Genomic DNA, 14,620 nt, shown 5'->3' with positions numbered 1-14,620 from the left:
TTTACAGGAGGGGCTGATTTGATGGGATGTTGCATCTGCAAAATAGAAATCCAACTTTTACTTACAAGTGAGCACAGACAACGCACCAGATCCAGAAAGTTCATGATATATAGCCCATACATCGACGTTCAAGTGCCATTTAAATTAATATCTTACATATTTTAATTTTTTTTTTTTTGAAAGTATGGAAATCCATTTTCAAACAGCCGACTCAGCAGTTAAAATGTATTTTTTAAATCACACTAAAGTTTCATACTACAATTCTTATGTCATAAGGAGGCATCTGGCACATATACATTAACCGTTTATGATACAATTTTCAGGATAAGAAAGGGAACGTTGACCTCCACACGATAGATTAAAGTGCGTATAACACATTGCCAGAGACATTATTGCTTGAATGGCGGGCGAAACTTAGGACAAGCAGGTTTAACAAAAGATTATCAGGGTTGAGAAAGTCTCCCGCTGCTATCAGGGAAGACACGTTATCTGTGCTTCTAAAACAGATGAGGGCACACCCAGCACATTCTGCCACATAGGGATTTTTGTTCAGTTTAGATATTTCAAGCAAACCAAACACGTCTTTTTTTAAAGCGAAAATAGGAAGTAGGTACCCAACACTTTCCACTTTTTCTTCTGTAACCTCTGTTGAGACATATAGGAAATGGCCCGTGAGTGTAATATTTGCCCAATATCTTTCCCCCTTGACGAGGACGTTTTTTTTTTCCCCGAAGAGGGTGGGGTTATGGGGGGGGATGTTATCTCAGAAAAAACCTGCCACAAATGCGAGAGAGAATGTCGACATAAACCAAGAAATACAGATTTTCAACAGTCACAGTCAAGACATTAATATTTGGGAAACAACAACATTTGGATGACAGCCCAGTTTAATATACAAAGTGCCTTTATTTACCAATGTACAACTTATATAATACTACAAGTTCAGACATTTTAACTTTTAACAATGAAAGTTTGGCAATTAAACCAATGTAAAAATGATCATGGTCATAAGTCAATATCACCAAAAATATTGCAAGTTGTTTCAAACTCTTGTTTCATTTACAGTATATTTTAGAAAGCAACGTATGTAATATGCTGGAAAATTCTGAAATATTTCAGCATTGTCACTTCAAAGTTAGAGTGACGATCTGAACAGACTCAAACTACTAAACTATTCAAACTCTCTGTGAACAGATGCAAGAAACAAAAAGAAAGTGCAGCCTCTTCATAAAATAAAATATTTAATTCAATTTAAAGGTCCTATGGCCTTAACATTTCTTAACCCCCCCCCCCCGGACTCAATAACTTCTCTCACCGCCATGCTTTTAGTCTTTTAATTCTTTCAGTCATCCAATTCCAGGCCAAAGTGTGTGTAGAGATCTCGTGTGGTGGTCCCCCTCAGAGCAGCTGCAAGACATACACAGATTACAGGGTCAATACCCTCCAGTCTACTTTTCAAACAACCCACAAAACACTGAACAGACCAAGACCCACAACATGAGAAAACACACTCACTTCAAGGACGAGGCCTGATCTTGGTCAACACATTTTAAACAGGAGCTTTCAAATGCAACTGAAAATACACAGATAGTTTTAAACTTCCAACCCTAAAACATTGTTTTTTTCTTTTCTTGAATTCTGGCATGCATGATATAATTACGTCAAAATGGCAGGTCTTGGTTCTCTTAAGTAACTGTTATGGCTCCAGACACGAAATCTGCCTTTCCTGTACTCAGATGAAAACTATGAAATTGAGAGCACATTGAGAAAATACACATTAAAGGAAGAATTATACACAGCTATTATTTATCTATTTCGCATAACTGCTCAAATTTATTCAAAATTTGCTCAAAATTACCGATAATTCTATTTTTGGCATAACAGTGGCGAAACTAACTATACGGAAAAATGATTAAAATGAAACTAATACAGCAGGCTGCACAATGGTGTACTGATTAGCATTCTCACCTTATAGTGAAAACATTCAAAGGTTGAGTCTGGGCTTGGAGGCCTTTTTATGTCGAGTTTGCATGTTCTCCCGGTGTGTGCAATTGTTTGTGAGGTACTTTTGCTTCCACAGACCAAAAAGCGTGTTGAAGGTCAACTAGCCACCATAAAGTGACTCGTGTGTGTGTGTGTGTGTGTGTGTGTGTGTGTGTGTGTGTGTGTGTGTGTGTGTGTCATGTGATGGAGTGGTGACCTGTCCACAGTGTACCCTCTCCACTGAAAGTGGATTAAAGCTGTATAAAATATGGATAAATAAATACAAAAGGAGAAAACTTGACTTTGATGTGCAAAATCTTAAGGTTTAAATATAATATACCTTTGACAAGAATCCAACCATTTTTTTTTTAAATTACTGATCCCATTTGTGGAATAGAATTGGCCTCTATCAAATCTGCTGTGTTCCCACGTTATCTTACTTACATCTGCTTGTATGTTAGAAATTGTTGCCGTTTTGCAGAGCCAACTAGATGTATCTGTGGAGGTACTCGTGTACTTGAACTTGTACTATGAACTTTCACCTCATGCAAATCAGACGGGTTCCATTGGTTTTGGAAGGGGTAATACCTGTTAAAGCCCATGTTCTTTAGTACCAAAACATCTTCTACGTCCACTGTGCAGATGAAAAGCATCTAAAAAACTATTTCAGAACTCAGTGTTCTTATTACGGAATGAAAAGGTCTGTAAAAGTTTAAGAGTGTACCTGGAAGACTTGCAAAGTGACGTTTCTAAATGACAGTGACTGACTGACATGGTCAGAGACAAAGAGGGAGTGTTTAAAGGCTACTGCAGGACATCGTCTCCTCTGTGACTCCACAGGCCCCTCCCCCCGAGATTAACAGCATACAGTACAACAGCAACTCAGTGTCTTAAGTGCAGACTCTTTGTGAAAGTGTCTGTCTGAGGGGGGGGGGGGGGTAGGAGGAGGCTAGCTTGCATTTGTATGTATTGTATGTATAGACCCAGACAGAGATTGCTATTGTGTGTCAGTGTGTGTGTGAGTGACGTGAAAGACCGCCATTGTGTCAGAGGGGAAATGCCACCTCCGTTCACTAAGAGGTCATTATCATCTGGTCTCTCCACTGTACAAGGAGAGGATTTAAAGAGATAGCAAGCTTTTAACTCATAACATTCTTCTTCTTCTTTTTTTTTTTTTTTAACATGAGTGACTGCAGAAGAGCAGAAACAAATCATTAAGCCCCTCAACCTCGATCTTTGTCTGCATGTTTTTGAGTTTCAGAAAACTAAAGCAAAGTGTCCAGATATTGACTGTGATAGCAATATAACTGGATTTGGGTCAAGATTCACTACAGCAGAGGTCATGATGTGCCTTGGCTATTATTCAAAGCTTTTCAAAGAACAGTATCTTGGGAAACTGGTATGGTGGTGTTTACTAACAATCAGTCAAACTTAAAGGGGACATATCATGCTAAATCCACTTTTTTAGCCCTTAAATGCATTTTGGTGTATATTTAGAGTGTTTAGAAGTACAGAAAAGTTCAAAGTAGTCTCTTCAGGTGCTCCGTTGATATCTTTATATTCTGTTTTGGTCATATTTTGCGATCGGTTTCGATTTTTCTATTCTCTATTACGTTTTTTGAACAATGACGTCACAGTATTCTCAGTGGAACTGCCAAATTAGGACATCGACGTTTCGAGCAATCCGCCATTTTTGTTTCTCGCTGCGATTTTGTAGTCCAACCGAAGTTACGAGAGGATAAGTCGAAATGTTCGGTTGTTGGATGTAGTAACCCACAAGCTTCGTTACACCGTCTCCCAGCATCAGAACCTTTTCGAAGTGCCTGGTTGAGTTTTATTTTTCACAGAAATGTACCCACATCTGTGGGTAAGGTCATTTTTGTGTGCGCGAATCACTTTAAGGACGACTGCTTCAGCAACCTCCGCCAGTATAAAGAAGGATTTGCCGAAAGACTTCGTCTGATTGAGCGGTCAGTTCCTTCTATCTATGGAGTCGACGAACAGAGCACTTCGGTAAGCTGTATATAACGCTAAAAAGTGTGATGATAAGACGTCCCTGTCATTGTTTTGTTAGCATTAGCAGTTGCACCGTCTTCATATGTTAGCGCTGTGTGCTCGTTTTAGATTATAATGTAACTTCTGTGTTAAATAGTCGTTGTAATACAGGCAGTATTGTAGTAGTGGGCATGGATGGAGAAGTTAGTGTAAATATAGTAACACACCATTGCGTTACATCCATATGAAGACGTTGTTCTGAAGGTGCATCATCGTCATTTTCATCTCGCTCCGCCGGGTCCGACTCTGGCTCCAACATGTATGGCTGGATGGACAAATCTTCCGTTGTTGACATTTTGTAAATAATGTGTGAATATAAAGTTTCTGCGCCGCTAGATAATTGTATCTGTTCTATCAAACTACAAAGATGGCCGAACAGGGTGACGTTGAACCGAGTGTGACCTCTGCAACCTGGAGAGGAGGAGGGGTATGAAGTGTGTCATTTGCATTTGAAGAGACCGCCCCAAAACGAGTTGCTCTCAGAAGCGCATCAGAAAAGGGGTTGAAAAGGGGCCTGTGGAGCTATAATAATGAGGAATTCAGACCCAAGCATTGCAGTTTCGCGTTGTATAGACCACAACTGTATGATTTATATGTAAAAAGGAAGGATTTAAAAGCATGATATGTCTCCTTTAAGCAATATAAATACCACTTTTTCTGTTCCCAAATGTCAGCATTAATCTACATGTTCTGGATGATTGTACAATAAAGTGTAATACCATTTAAAAATCAATTAATCCCTTTAAGAACAAATGCTAGTTCAAATTAAATGACAAACTATGCAGGCTTTGATTGAGCAGAGACCTCTTCGTTGCCCTCTAATGGTTGTCTTATGAACTTTTACCACAACCTCTTCATTTTGAAACTGACACGGCCAATTATCATTTTTCTACAAGCTATAATTACATGTGAGGTATTATGAATACATTCCTGCCTTTTCATAACATCCACAACTGCAATTGATGTACAAACCTACTTAATAGTGTCTGTTTAACAACTTATGACAAATTGAGTTCATCCTGTTTTAATTGTTAGACATTAAGGCAGGTTAAGGACACAATCCCACCTTTGTACAGTTTTCCCTTCTATCCAACTCACACCAGAGTAAGACATACTGTTTTGTGCCCCGTGAAGTTTAGTCAAGATTCACACTTGCCTTCCAATAACTGAGTGTTGACAAACATGAGTCACAATGACAATTCATTCAGCTGACAGTGTGATCATCTGTCCTCTCGTAACACTCTTTTCACTTTGACTTGTTTCTGTGCTGAAATGAGCTTTAGTCAAGCTGACCTAATGTCTGAGAGTAAAAGTGAGCATGTATCCTCTCTTTAATTCTGCGAATGACTGCCACCACCATTAGAAGAGTAAGATGTTTATGTACGAGTGTATGAGATGTATGCATTACTCTTACCAATACGGCCAAGGAGCGTCTGTCCAATGTCCTTTATGTCATTGTATTCATGCAACATGTCAATATGATGATCCAGCTCCTCCTCTCTGCATCCCCTGTAGGAACAGACACCGCTGGTCACATGCGAGCCCTGTGACAAAACACTGAACTGACACTCCACGTGAAGCCTCAGCTCTACCATTCAACTGAGACCTCAAAGATTGAAATACAAACACAGCTGTACTCACTCGGCCTCCAGCTGTGCTATCTCTGCATCCAGCTGCACTCTCCTCCTCTGCAGCTCTGCCACCTCCTCAGCGGGGCTAATCCGGGCACTCTCACTTACTTGAAGCTATCAGGTGGAAACCCAACAGCCATGAAAATGGACGTGACAAACAGGATACAGTTTTTAAGAGAGAGAGAGAGGGAGGTTACTTACGGGTGACTTGAAGTGAGAGTGCACACTCTTAAACTTTGAGAATGGAGTTCTAGGGAGGAAAGTAGCAACAATGTCTTATGAGAAGTTGTTGATAGAATGAAGTATTAAACTCACCGCCTGTGTGTTTATAACTATCTCAAAAACATTGCTCACTGAAGGGTATAACCATATATACACTTACACTTAAAGGGTTCACACTACATTATAATTGCTAGACTTATTACTGTTGGACTATTGCTAGACTTAATGCTGAATTATGCATCCAGCATGGGCATGACGCGCGGAAATTAGGTGGGCGGAATCAGTACGAGAGAACATGTGTGTAGGGCTGGGCAGTATATCGAATATGTATTGCAGCTGGTTCTCTGTGATATAGAAAATAACTATATCATGAATACTTGAGTTTCACATTGTTGCTTTAAGCCGCGGGCATTAAATTGCTGTCCGCAGCCGGCAGGCTCTTAGAGACAAAACAAGCGCAACTCCAGACATCCCATACTCTCGCAGGAGTAAAGACATCAATCAGCTGCTGTGAGTCAGATACGGTGCTTTCTAGTGTCTTTAAACCCAGGTCTTCAGTCCTGGTCCTCTTCAGCTCCGCCTTTTTCCCCCCCACACGTCTCCATCCGTATCAGCAGAAAAATGACGAACTCTAACATCACTAATAGTAATAAAAACTTTGTGCCCACAGATTTGCTGATGGCTTTACCTTAAAGTCCCATGTAGACACAGGGAGGTAACTAATCTGGGTTATTCTGAACCTAGATTAGTTACGCACTGCTAGACCACTACCACACAAAGTCCCAAATATTTCTCGACATTTGTTTTATACATCAGCTATTGGTATTGTCACATATTTCACAAAAACAATCTCCTACCTTGTGGACTGGGTATATAATTACTTTAAGCACATATTCATTTAGGCCACTCAGAGTTAAATTATGAGTGGCTCCACAATAACATTTTTACTAAACCTACCTGTATTGTGCAAAATATAAATGTGTACTTTCCTAAGAAATGGTTGTAATATGGGTGTTTCATATTTGTATCATGGGATTAGAGCTCGTACTTCTAATATGTCCCTACTTGCCCACAGGTTGCAATAACAAGAGTTTTAATACCTAATATCCTGCAAAATATGAGACACTTATGAACCAGTTTCAACCTTTCATTGCGTAATTTGATCTGTTATGTACATTTAACCATGCATACTAGGGAAAAGCCACAAATGTCCTCTTACTAACACAACTTGATAAAGAACTAGTTTAAACCGACAGCACCACAGTTGCTGTATACATAACACAACATCGTACCTGAGCATGTTTGTAACTGGGAGCAAACCATGTCCATAAATAAAAAGAAAATAAAACAGAAATTAATGCTACCCCACGTTAACGTGGACATTATCTTATATTCGAGTACAAGCAACCACTTGGTTGTCTAGTAAACGCAGCTTACGTTCGGGTGAAGCTAAAACTAAACTACCTTTTCAGTGGCGCTTTCTTCAAGTCATTTCCTTCCGGGGTCGACATTTGGTTTTCATCTGCTCTTCGTTGACTTTCATCCAACGGCTCTACGTTCATACTGTCTTTATTTTCAAAGACTCAGCTCGAACTGCCTCTCTACAACAACACAGCCACATGAAGACGCTGAGGAAAGGAAGTTTGTAGTTCGCGGTGGACGGAAGACGGAAGACGGAATCCTGGCGAATTGTGATTGGATGTTGAATCTGAGGGGCGGGACTTCAAAAAAGATTAGTGACCATGGTAACACATACCATCATGTATCGTAAAGAACGTTGTTGATACGCAGCAACAGACAGCTGTGAGCGACGCGTCAGCGCGGCCGCCATCTTGGATGGGGCACCCACGCGCCCTAAGCACATTTATTTCTACTGAGGAAGGTGGATGTCCAACTACAATACTTATAAATCCCCGAATTTTCACACATTGAAAATACGTGCATATGGTATGGTATAGTAATAAATGTATGAAATAATTGATTATGTATGTTAATAAAGAAACAGTTCAGTTTTATTGTTCGATTGGATTTCTCTCTCTCTCTCTCTCTCTCTCTCTCTCTCTCTCTCTCTCTCTCTCTCTCTCTCTCTCTCTCTCTCTCTCTCTCTCTCTCTCTCTATATATATATAATATCTAGTTTAACATGTGTATTAATTTATATAGATTTAGTTTAATTAATATTCGTCTAAATAGATTCCTGTTCTGTATGAGTTGGTATTTGGTTTCATACTTTGGTTTTGACATGTTTGAAATGAAAACAAAATCACTGTGAGATTTGTATTGTTATAGTCCTTGATCAATACAGGGTTTGAAACATCGATGTGATTAGCACATTATCTATCAATCAATAAAACGTAAACTTTTTTGATGATTTTATAGCAGGAATGTTTTACTATGGCCCCGAGAGCCTCCATTATACATCTTTTAGATCTCTCTCTCTTCTGCAGCTCAAGCTGTAGGCTCTCCAAAGACCACAACTGCACTTTTCATATTGGCCGTTAGATGGCGGTAAAGTACTGCAAACGTGATGCCTTCACTACTCTCTCCATATTCCCCCTGTATCCCCCTCACAGCACTATTTCACTCTCACTCTCTGTCAGAAGCAACCCACACATTTTAGACTGAAAAGAAAATTGCATAATCAGAGAGCGACGCCGTGGCATACATTCTTGTGCTAATCTAAACTGTACCCTAGATGTTTCATCAACCAGGATGCCTCTCAGACTGACTCCAAGACAGCAGCACTCTGAATCTCGATCTCAATTGGTGGTAGATTAATAAAGCAAAAGGTCACATTCAATCCACAAAGTCAGACACACACACTTTGTCGCTGAATATTGGGCCCAGAGTTTTTTCCAGTCTGGTCCACTGACGAAACAGAAGTGAGAGTGAAAACAGCAAAGGGTTCCACTGTTAAAACACAGAATAGACACACAAAGACAGGCTTCATAAAAAGAAGGAGATGGTGAGGTATGAAAGAGACTAAATGTGTGTCTAACGTAGCTGATGTTGGGGTATATGGAGGACATCAACTCCAGGCCATTCTGTGCTACGTCTTTGAGATTCATTGTTTATTTATCAGTTGTTCTACAGAGACAGAAAGGGTGGAGAATGAAAAATTCAGAGAAGAGGCACGGCCTTTCCTCCTTTCAGAAATTGCAATATTAGACACACTGGGTGGTAATGGCTCTAGTGCACAGTCATGTGTGTGAGGAAGAGAGATTTATGGTTTACTGCTGTTTCTCTCCATCTCTGGCACAAAAGGAAACCCATGTGCCTATGGTACTCATTACATATACAATATCATTGTTATCTCTAACCTTTGGAAATGGAGGACACAGACTCTTGCATATAGCGAGCCTACACTAACTTCTGCAGTAATGTCGGGGAGGATTTTTCTTTAAAATCCCACAGCAAATAGCCAACTTTTACATTAGTTGTACTTTTAATTGCAATCTGAGGAAAGATAATCTTCCTAAGATGTACCCAAGCCTTCGAAGCCTGGATATAAATTGAAGCAGTATTTATTTTTGGCAGTCTGAGTTATCCATGACTATGTTAGCTGGAGAACAGTAACGCTCACATTTCATCAGTGCAAGAGCATTAGAATACAGCAGAGTTCTACAAAGTGAAATCCCTTCATCAACTCCAAGTAAGATAACTTTTTAATCAATTTTATTGAACTAATTTAGGATTTTGAATCTGAATATAAAAATGAATATAACTTTACATTGACCTTTCCCCATCTGGCTGCTATTGACAAACAAAGAGGCAGACAAGCAGAGACACTGACATTCACACCAAGGGGCAATTCAGGGTCACCAGTTGACCTCACATGCATGTTTCTTGGACTGGGGGAGGAAACCGGAGAGTCCGGAGGAACCCCATGCAGCTACAGGGGGAACATGCAGACTCCACAAAAGAAGGCTCCTCTTTCTTTGCATCTTCTTTTCTGGCTTTCTCCTCTGCTTTTTTTCATCTTAGCCTTCTCTTTGTCACTCATGGAGGTGAGCTTATCCAGTTTGATAATCATTTCTATCTGAACCTTGACGTCTAGTTTTGTCGTGTCCTTGTCTTGCATCCATTTGCCATCCTTAGCGATCCAGGACTCCTCTGCCTCATTGGACCGTGTCAGTAGCTCTTCTTCCTACTCAAAGGTCTCCTGTTTAGCACTGATCTCCTTCTCCAGCTATTTTTTCAGAGCTCTACACTTGTTTCTCCAATCAGCCTGATTTTAGTACATTTATACATGTATCTCCAACCTTGTGAGCTTCCCCAGACAGTCAATGTTCTTCTCAGTCATGCTATGACAATGCTCACTCTCTCATCTCTTTCCTTCTTGAGGAGACTGAGCTTTTCTTCGTCCTCATACAGAGCTCTCCAGAAGCTCATTGCATCCACTTTATTAAAAAGGAATTAAGACACCTTGTCTCGTAATGACGAGATCTTATCTCATAATTAAGATATATGATAAAGAAAAAGGAAATGTCTTAATCCTCTCTCGGTGGCAATGGTGGCGCTATCACAGTTAAACCGCTATTACGACCTTCTCGGTTTGAGACACTGGGTAAAACAGATGTTCCATGAAAATAACAATGGTTGTATGTCAACACTGCTCAGGCCTCTCAAGTCGTTAGGAATGTCCAGGCGCAAGCATCATACTCTCCACGTCAGCCTTGGAACACCCCGGACAGGTTGGTCCTGGAGGATGTAACGTCGTCATTCTTTTCCTGCAGTTCTTTTTTAACATTGCCATACTCGACTTCTTTAACGTGCAAAGTATTTGTGAGGACCTTCACTTGTCATTTGAGGTCGATAGTCTTCAGCTCATGGTTTACCAGATCCATCCAGATCTGCTGCAACACACTGATTTGGTTGCATTTCTTCTGCAACTTCCTGTCAGGTTTTTTTTGTTTTGTTTTGTTTTGTTACTGGAGACTGTTTTCCAAGACCTGATCCTCCTCCTCCTTGTCTGTCTGCTGTTGGACCTTCCGATGGAGTTTAGAGTCCAGCTGTGCTTGTTTGGACTCTCAAGCTCTGACCTGGCTTCAAATCTTCCTTCTCTTTCAGCAGCTTGTTATTGTCTTCCTTCAAACGGCTGAATCAACACTGGAGCTTGACATAAAATCAGCAACCTTTACTTGGCTAAAGTTGCGATCATTTTTCAGAACCTCTCGCAATTCCTTAATTCTGGTGAAGATACTTGCTGGTTGTTGTTGTGTGCACCAGGGCTTGACTTTTAAATTGTACAGGTACACTTGCAGTAATTTAAGTCCAAAACAATCTCTATTCCAACACCAGATAAGTTGTTGATGTAATCTTGCTTTTGGTAGCTCATGTATGGACTGCGTGACCATCTGGAACAATTTCTACTGATTGAGCTTGTTCAGGTCGTTCGATATGTAACCTCTGGATAGTTGACAGAGTATTTCTTAATATTATCCAAATTGACCCAAGAGCATATTAAATCTGTAAAACAAAGACAATTGTAGACAGTTACGTGTGTTTATGGTGCTCATATCTGGCTGTCGTGGTACCTACCGCAAACATTGAATCACTATTTTTGCCAGATTACACAACTCAAAGCAGGTAAATGGAAGCTAAGCATAATCAATTTTATCACTTAAGCCATCACTTTGATTGCAGTGAGATGACAGTTTTTGATTAATAGAGCTTTTTCTGGGCAAAGCGAGGCAAGGGCGTTAACCACTATGCGTTGTCCTCTCCATCATAGTCCAATGAGTTGATTAGTAATTCAAGCCTGAGCCATTTTTGTAAGCCTCTCGTTGACCCAGATTTCTCTTCTAAAGCTGATAAACATAAATTCAAATATAATGGGCAAAATCAAATTACCTATATAGAAAACTTTCTCTATAGGAATCTGTACCAGCCTACGCAACTATAGGGTGTTTGTTTCCACTGTATTAGAGTACCATAAAAATCTTCAAATGTTCTATTGTATTCTGTTGTCTTCTGTCCACGGGCAACAGATTATTAAATGGGAATATATACAAGGAAAAATGTGAAACACGAGCCGGTGAGAAAAGTGACGGTCAAGATAATATGAGAAAAAAAACTATTAACTGAGAATGAGTGACAAGAAGGAGGCTGAAGGTGGAAACAGCAGGACAATATGAGGAGAGAAAGAGATGAGGTCAGAAGCTTTGGTTGGTAATGTAGGGTGGAAAGCCTCCTATCTATCATGTCCATAATTCATGGAATCTCAGCTGCTCCTCTGTGCCGCATCGGAGATCCACCACTGGGGATTTATGACCAGCTACTAGAAAATAGATACAAGAGAGCAGAAAGTAGAAACTGCTTATGTAAAGCAAAGATGTGTGTATACAGATGAAAACCTTCACACATAAATGCATACATTTACTTCATGTCATAGACATTGAGATCTTCACATATATACACACCCAGGCCCAGCATTTGGCTGGATACGTGTTGGATTTGTGTTTCTATTCGGGCTTGAATCCAAAGTGTGGGTCAGGAATGTCTGGATAGAAAGCAGCCGATAGATTGTTAGGCAGTTTCAGTTGCAAGGAACAGTTGGAAAGAAACACATGATGGTTGATTTCAGTTATGAAACACTATTACATACCTCTCACTTCCTCTGGATCTAATTTTAACAGCTGTCTTCCACTCCTTCATCCATTTCAGGGTTGTAGGGTGCTGGAGATGATCCGAGCTGAATATTGGCTAAAGGAAGGCTACACCCTCCATCACATATGAAGCGCAGAGACAATCAACAGTCACTTTATTATCCAAGCAATTTATAGTCACCAATTAATCTCAGATGCATATTTTTAGAGTTGCTGTGAGGCAAGACTGCTCACAAGTACATCATCGTATGGCCCACTGTCCTTTATCTGGATGCTGTGGGAATACTCAACCTTTGGCAGAGCTTTGTAAGCAGCTCCTACTTTTCTACTCCAGTTACCATTACCAACATGTTTGAGACCCCAGACTGAAATAATAAGGTTCAACTAGAAAAAACAAAAACTGATGTCGCTCAGCATATAAATAGATGACTATTGAACAGCAGCTGCCAGACAACGCTTGAAAGCCTGTTAGAAAAACGCAGCACTCCTGTGAAACCTTTTCAGAAAATGGCATTTGCCCTGCCGTTAATGCCCCCTGTTTGCCTCAAGTGGTCCATCTGTCATAACATGTAAATCATTGCAACTGCAAAGCAAATAAGTACATCTTCCTGGCAGTTTGTCTTGTGGGTGGAATGCTATTGTGACAATAATTCCTGGTTACAGTGCTCGCAATTCGCATAAGTGTAAGTAGGAATTTGAATAGATCCACATCAAAGAGAATTCATCAGAATGTAAAAGGTTTTTCATGTCTGAAGCCGCGCTGTTGTATTAATGCCATCGCAAAATGGCTATTCATGTCTCTGCTGTGGAGGCCTTAATTTGATATCGGCTCTTTTACGCCTCCATCTGTCTGAGTGTTCTTTGGTATGTGCTATTTTTCATTCATTACCTCTGACTCATCCATTTGATAACGGCTTCTGTTTTCTCTTCCAATTGTGTTCACTTTTTTCTCTTTGTTTGATTGGTCTATTTCTCCACTCCGGGTAATAGTTTTCTTGCCAGAATAAAACTTTCCATTTTTATCGTTTGGCCTCGCATTCTACATGTTGCTTTTCATTGTAACTTACAATCACTTTTTACAGACATTTAGGTTTATTGTCACACCCTTGCACCTATTTCTTGTCCCCCTCACCTTGTTGGCTTAGGGGTTGAACATTATGATTGTTGAAAGTTGAAAGTTTTACATTAGAGTAAAATAATGAAGTCTTTATTGGTTGAAGTGTTAGAGACATCAACGTTTTTAGAGCTTATGTTGTCAACATGTGGGGCTGGTTTCCTTTGAGTCAGTGAGGTTAACTCTCAGTTTTAAACACACAAAACATTAACAGCTGTGGTAGTTGCTGACTGCATGAAAACATACCAAACATCTCAAATTAAAAGCAACTAACTAGAATAGAGTTACACTTTCTATATCCAATGTGAGTTAGCAATAACACCTTATAACCTAAAAAGAAACGAGGTATTACGGCATTACACCTCCGATTACATGGCATGAAAGTAGCACGGATCCAATGTGGTTTCACCTATGTGAACCCCTGTTCATATTTAAGCTGCTGCTGGGCAATCACAATGAATTTTGAACTGATATGATGAGCAGATGGTCACATAATAACTTCATTAATTAAGAAAATAAATAAACAAGATATGCACCAAAGACATTTACAGAATTGTTTTCTATTTCTTTCTTTGTTCAAAGAGAAATCCTAATTCTGCTGGAGGAAAACAAAAAAGCTATCTCTATGTCTCTGTTTTTCTTGGTTAATGCTAGTTTATATTTAGATCAATGCAGCAGTTCACTAAATAATATAATCCGGGATGATGCACCATGCTTTTAGTTGAATCCACTGCGTCCGCATGTGAAAGGCAAAAAATAAGATTCTGGAGTCCTGCGCAGCAAATACGTTACTTCAGCATCCTATTAATATTTGCCTTCAGTTCATATAGGGTTACATCTTATTCATTCTAACCTGAAAAAAAAACCCAATACCTATCAGGATTCACATTCAAAGACACACATTTGAAATGCAGCTGGTTTTGATGACATTGGCAGTAAAACAACCAAGTTCCGGAGGATTTTCACACCATTTTTATTAGCAACAATGTGTCTGGTAGGTATATATTA

At 39.8% G+C, this 14,620-nt stretch overlaps 1 protein-coding gene across 1 annotated transcript; it reads right to left on the bottom strand.

Annotated features, from left to right (window-relative positions):
- Positions 1–872: 872 nt before the first annotated feature.
- On the bottom strand, positions 873–7,538 carry swi5 (SWI5 homologous recombination repair protein). The gene is made up of 5 exons (XM_080476251.1): positions 7,356–7,538; positions 5,871–5,919; positions 5,680–5,783; positions 5,453–5,547; positions 873–1,407 (listed from the first exon to the last, which is right to left on the bottom strand). Exons 1-5 carry the CDS (start codon positions 7,451–7,453, stop codon positions 1,343–1,345), a joined length of 411 nt encoding a protein of 136 aa, XP_080332377.1. The 5' UTR covers positions 7,454–7,538; the 3' UTR covers positions 873–1,342.
- Positions 7,539–14,620: the final 7,082 nt, after the last annotated feature.

Source organism: Lipophrys pholis, assembly GCF_963383615.2.
Source record: "Lipophrys pholis genome assembly, chromosome: 12".
NCBI lineage: Eukaryota > Metazoa > Chordata > Actinopteri > Blenniiformes > Blenniidae > Lipophrys > Lipophrys pholis.
The sequence above is the reverse complement of the archived record's forward strand: the minus strand, read 5'-3'. Positions and strand labels throughout refer to the sequence as shown.

Excerpts from the sequence above, each read along its gene's own strand:
- swi5 (XM_080476251.1), bottom strand. The coding sequence starts at position 7,453 with ATGAACGTAGAGCCGTTGGATGAAAGTCAACGAAGAGCAGATGAAAAC. Across the intron at positions 5,784-5,870 it reads ACTCTCACTTCAAGTCACCC|CTTCAAGTAAGTGAGAGTGC; the intron begins GTAAGTAACCTC and ends TCCACCTGATAG. Across the intron at positions 1,408-5,452 it reads GACGCTCCTTGGCCGTATTG|CTGCTCTGAGGGGGACCACC; the intron begins GTAAGAGTAATG and ends TATGTCTTGCAG.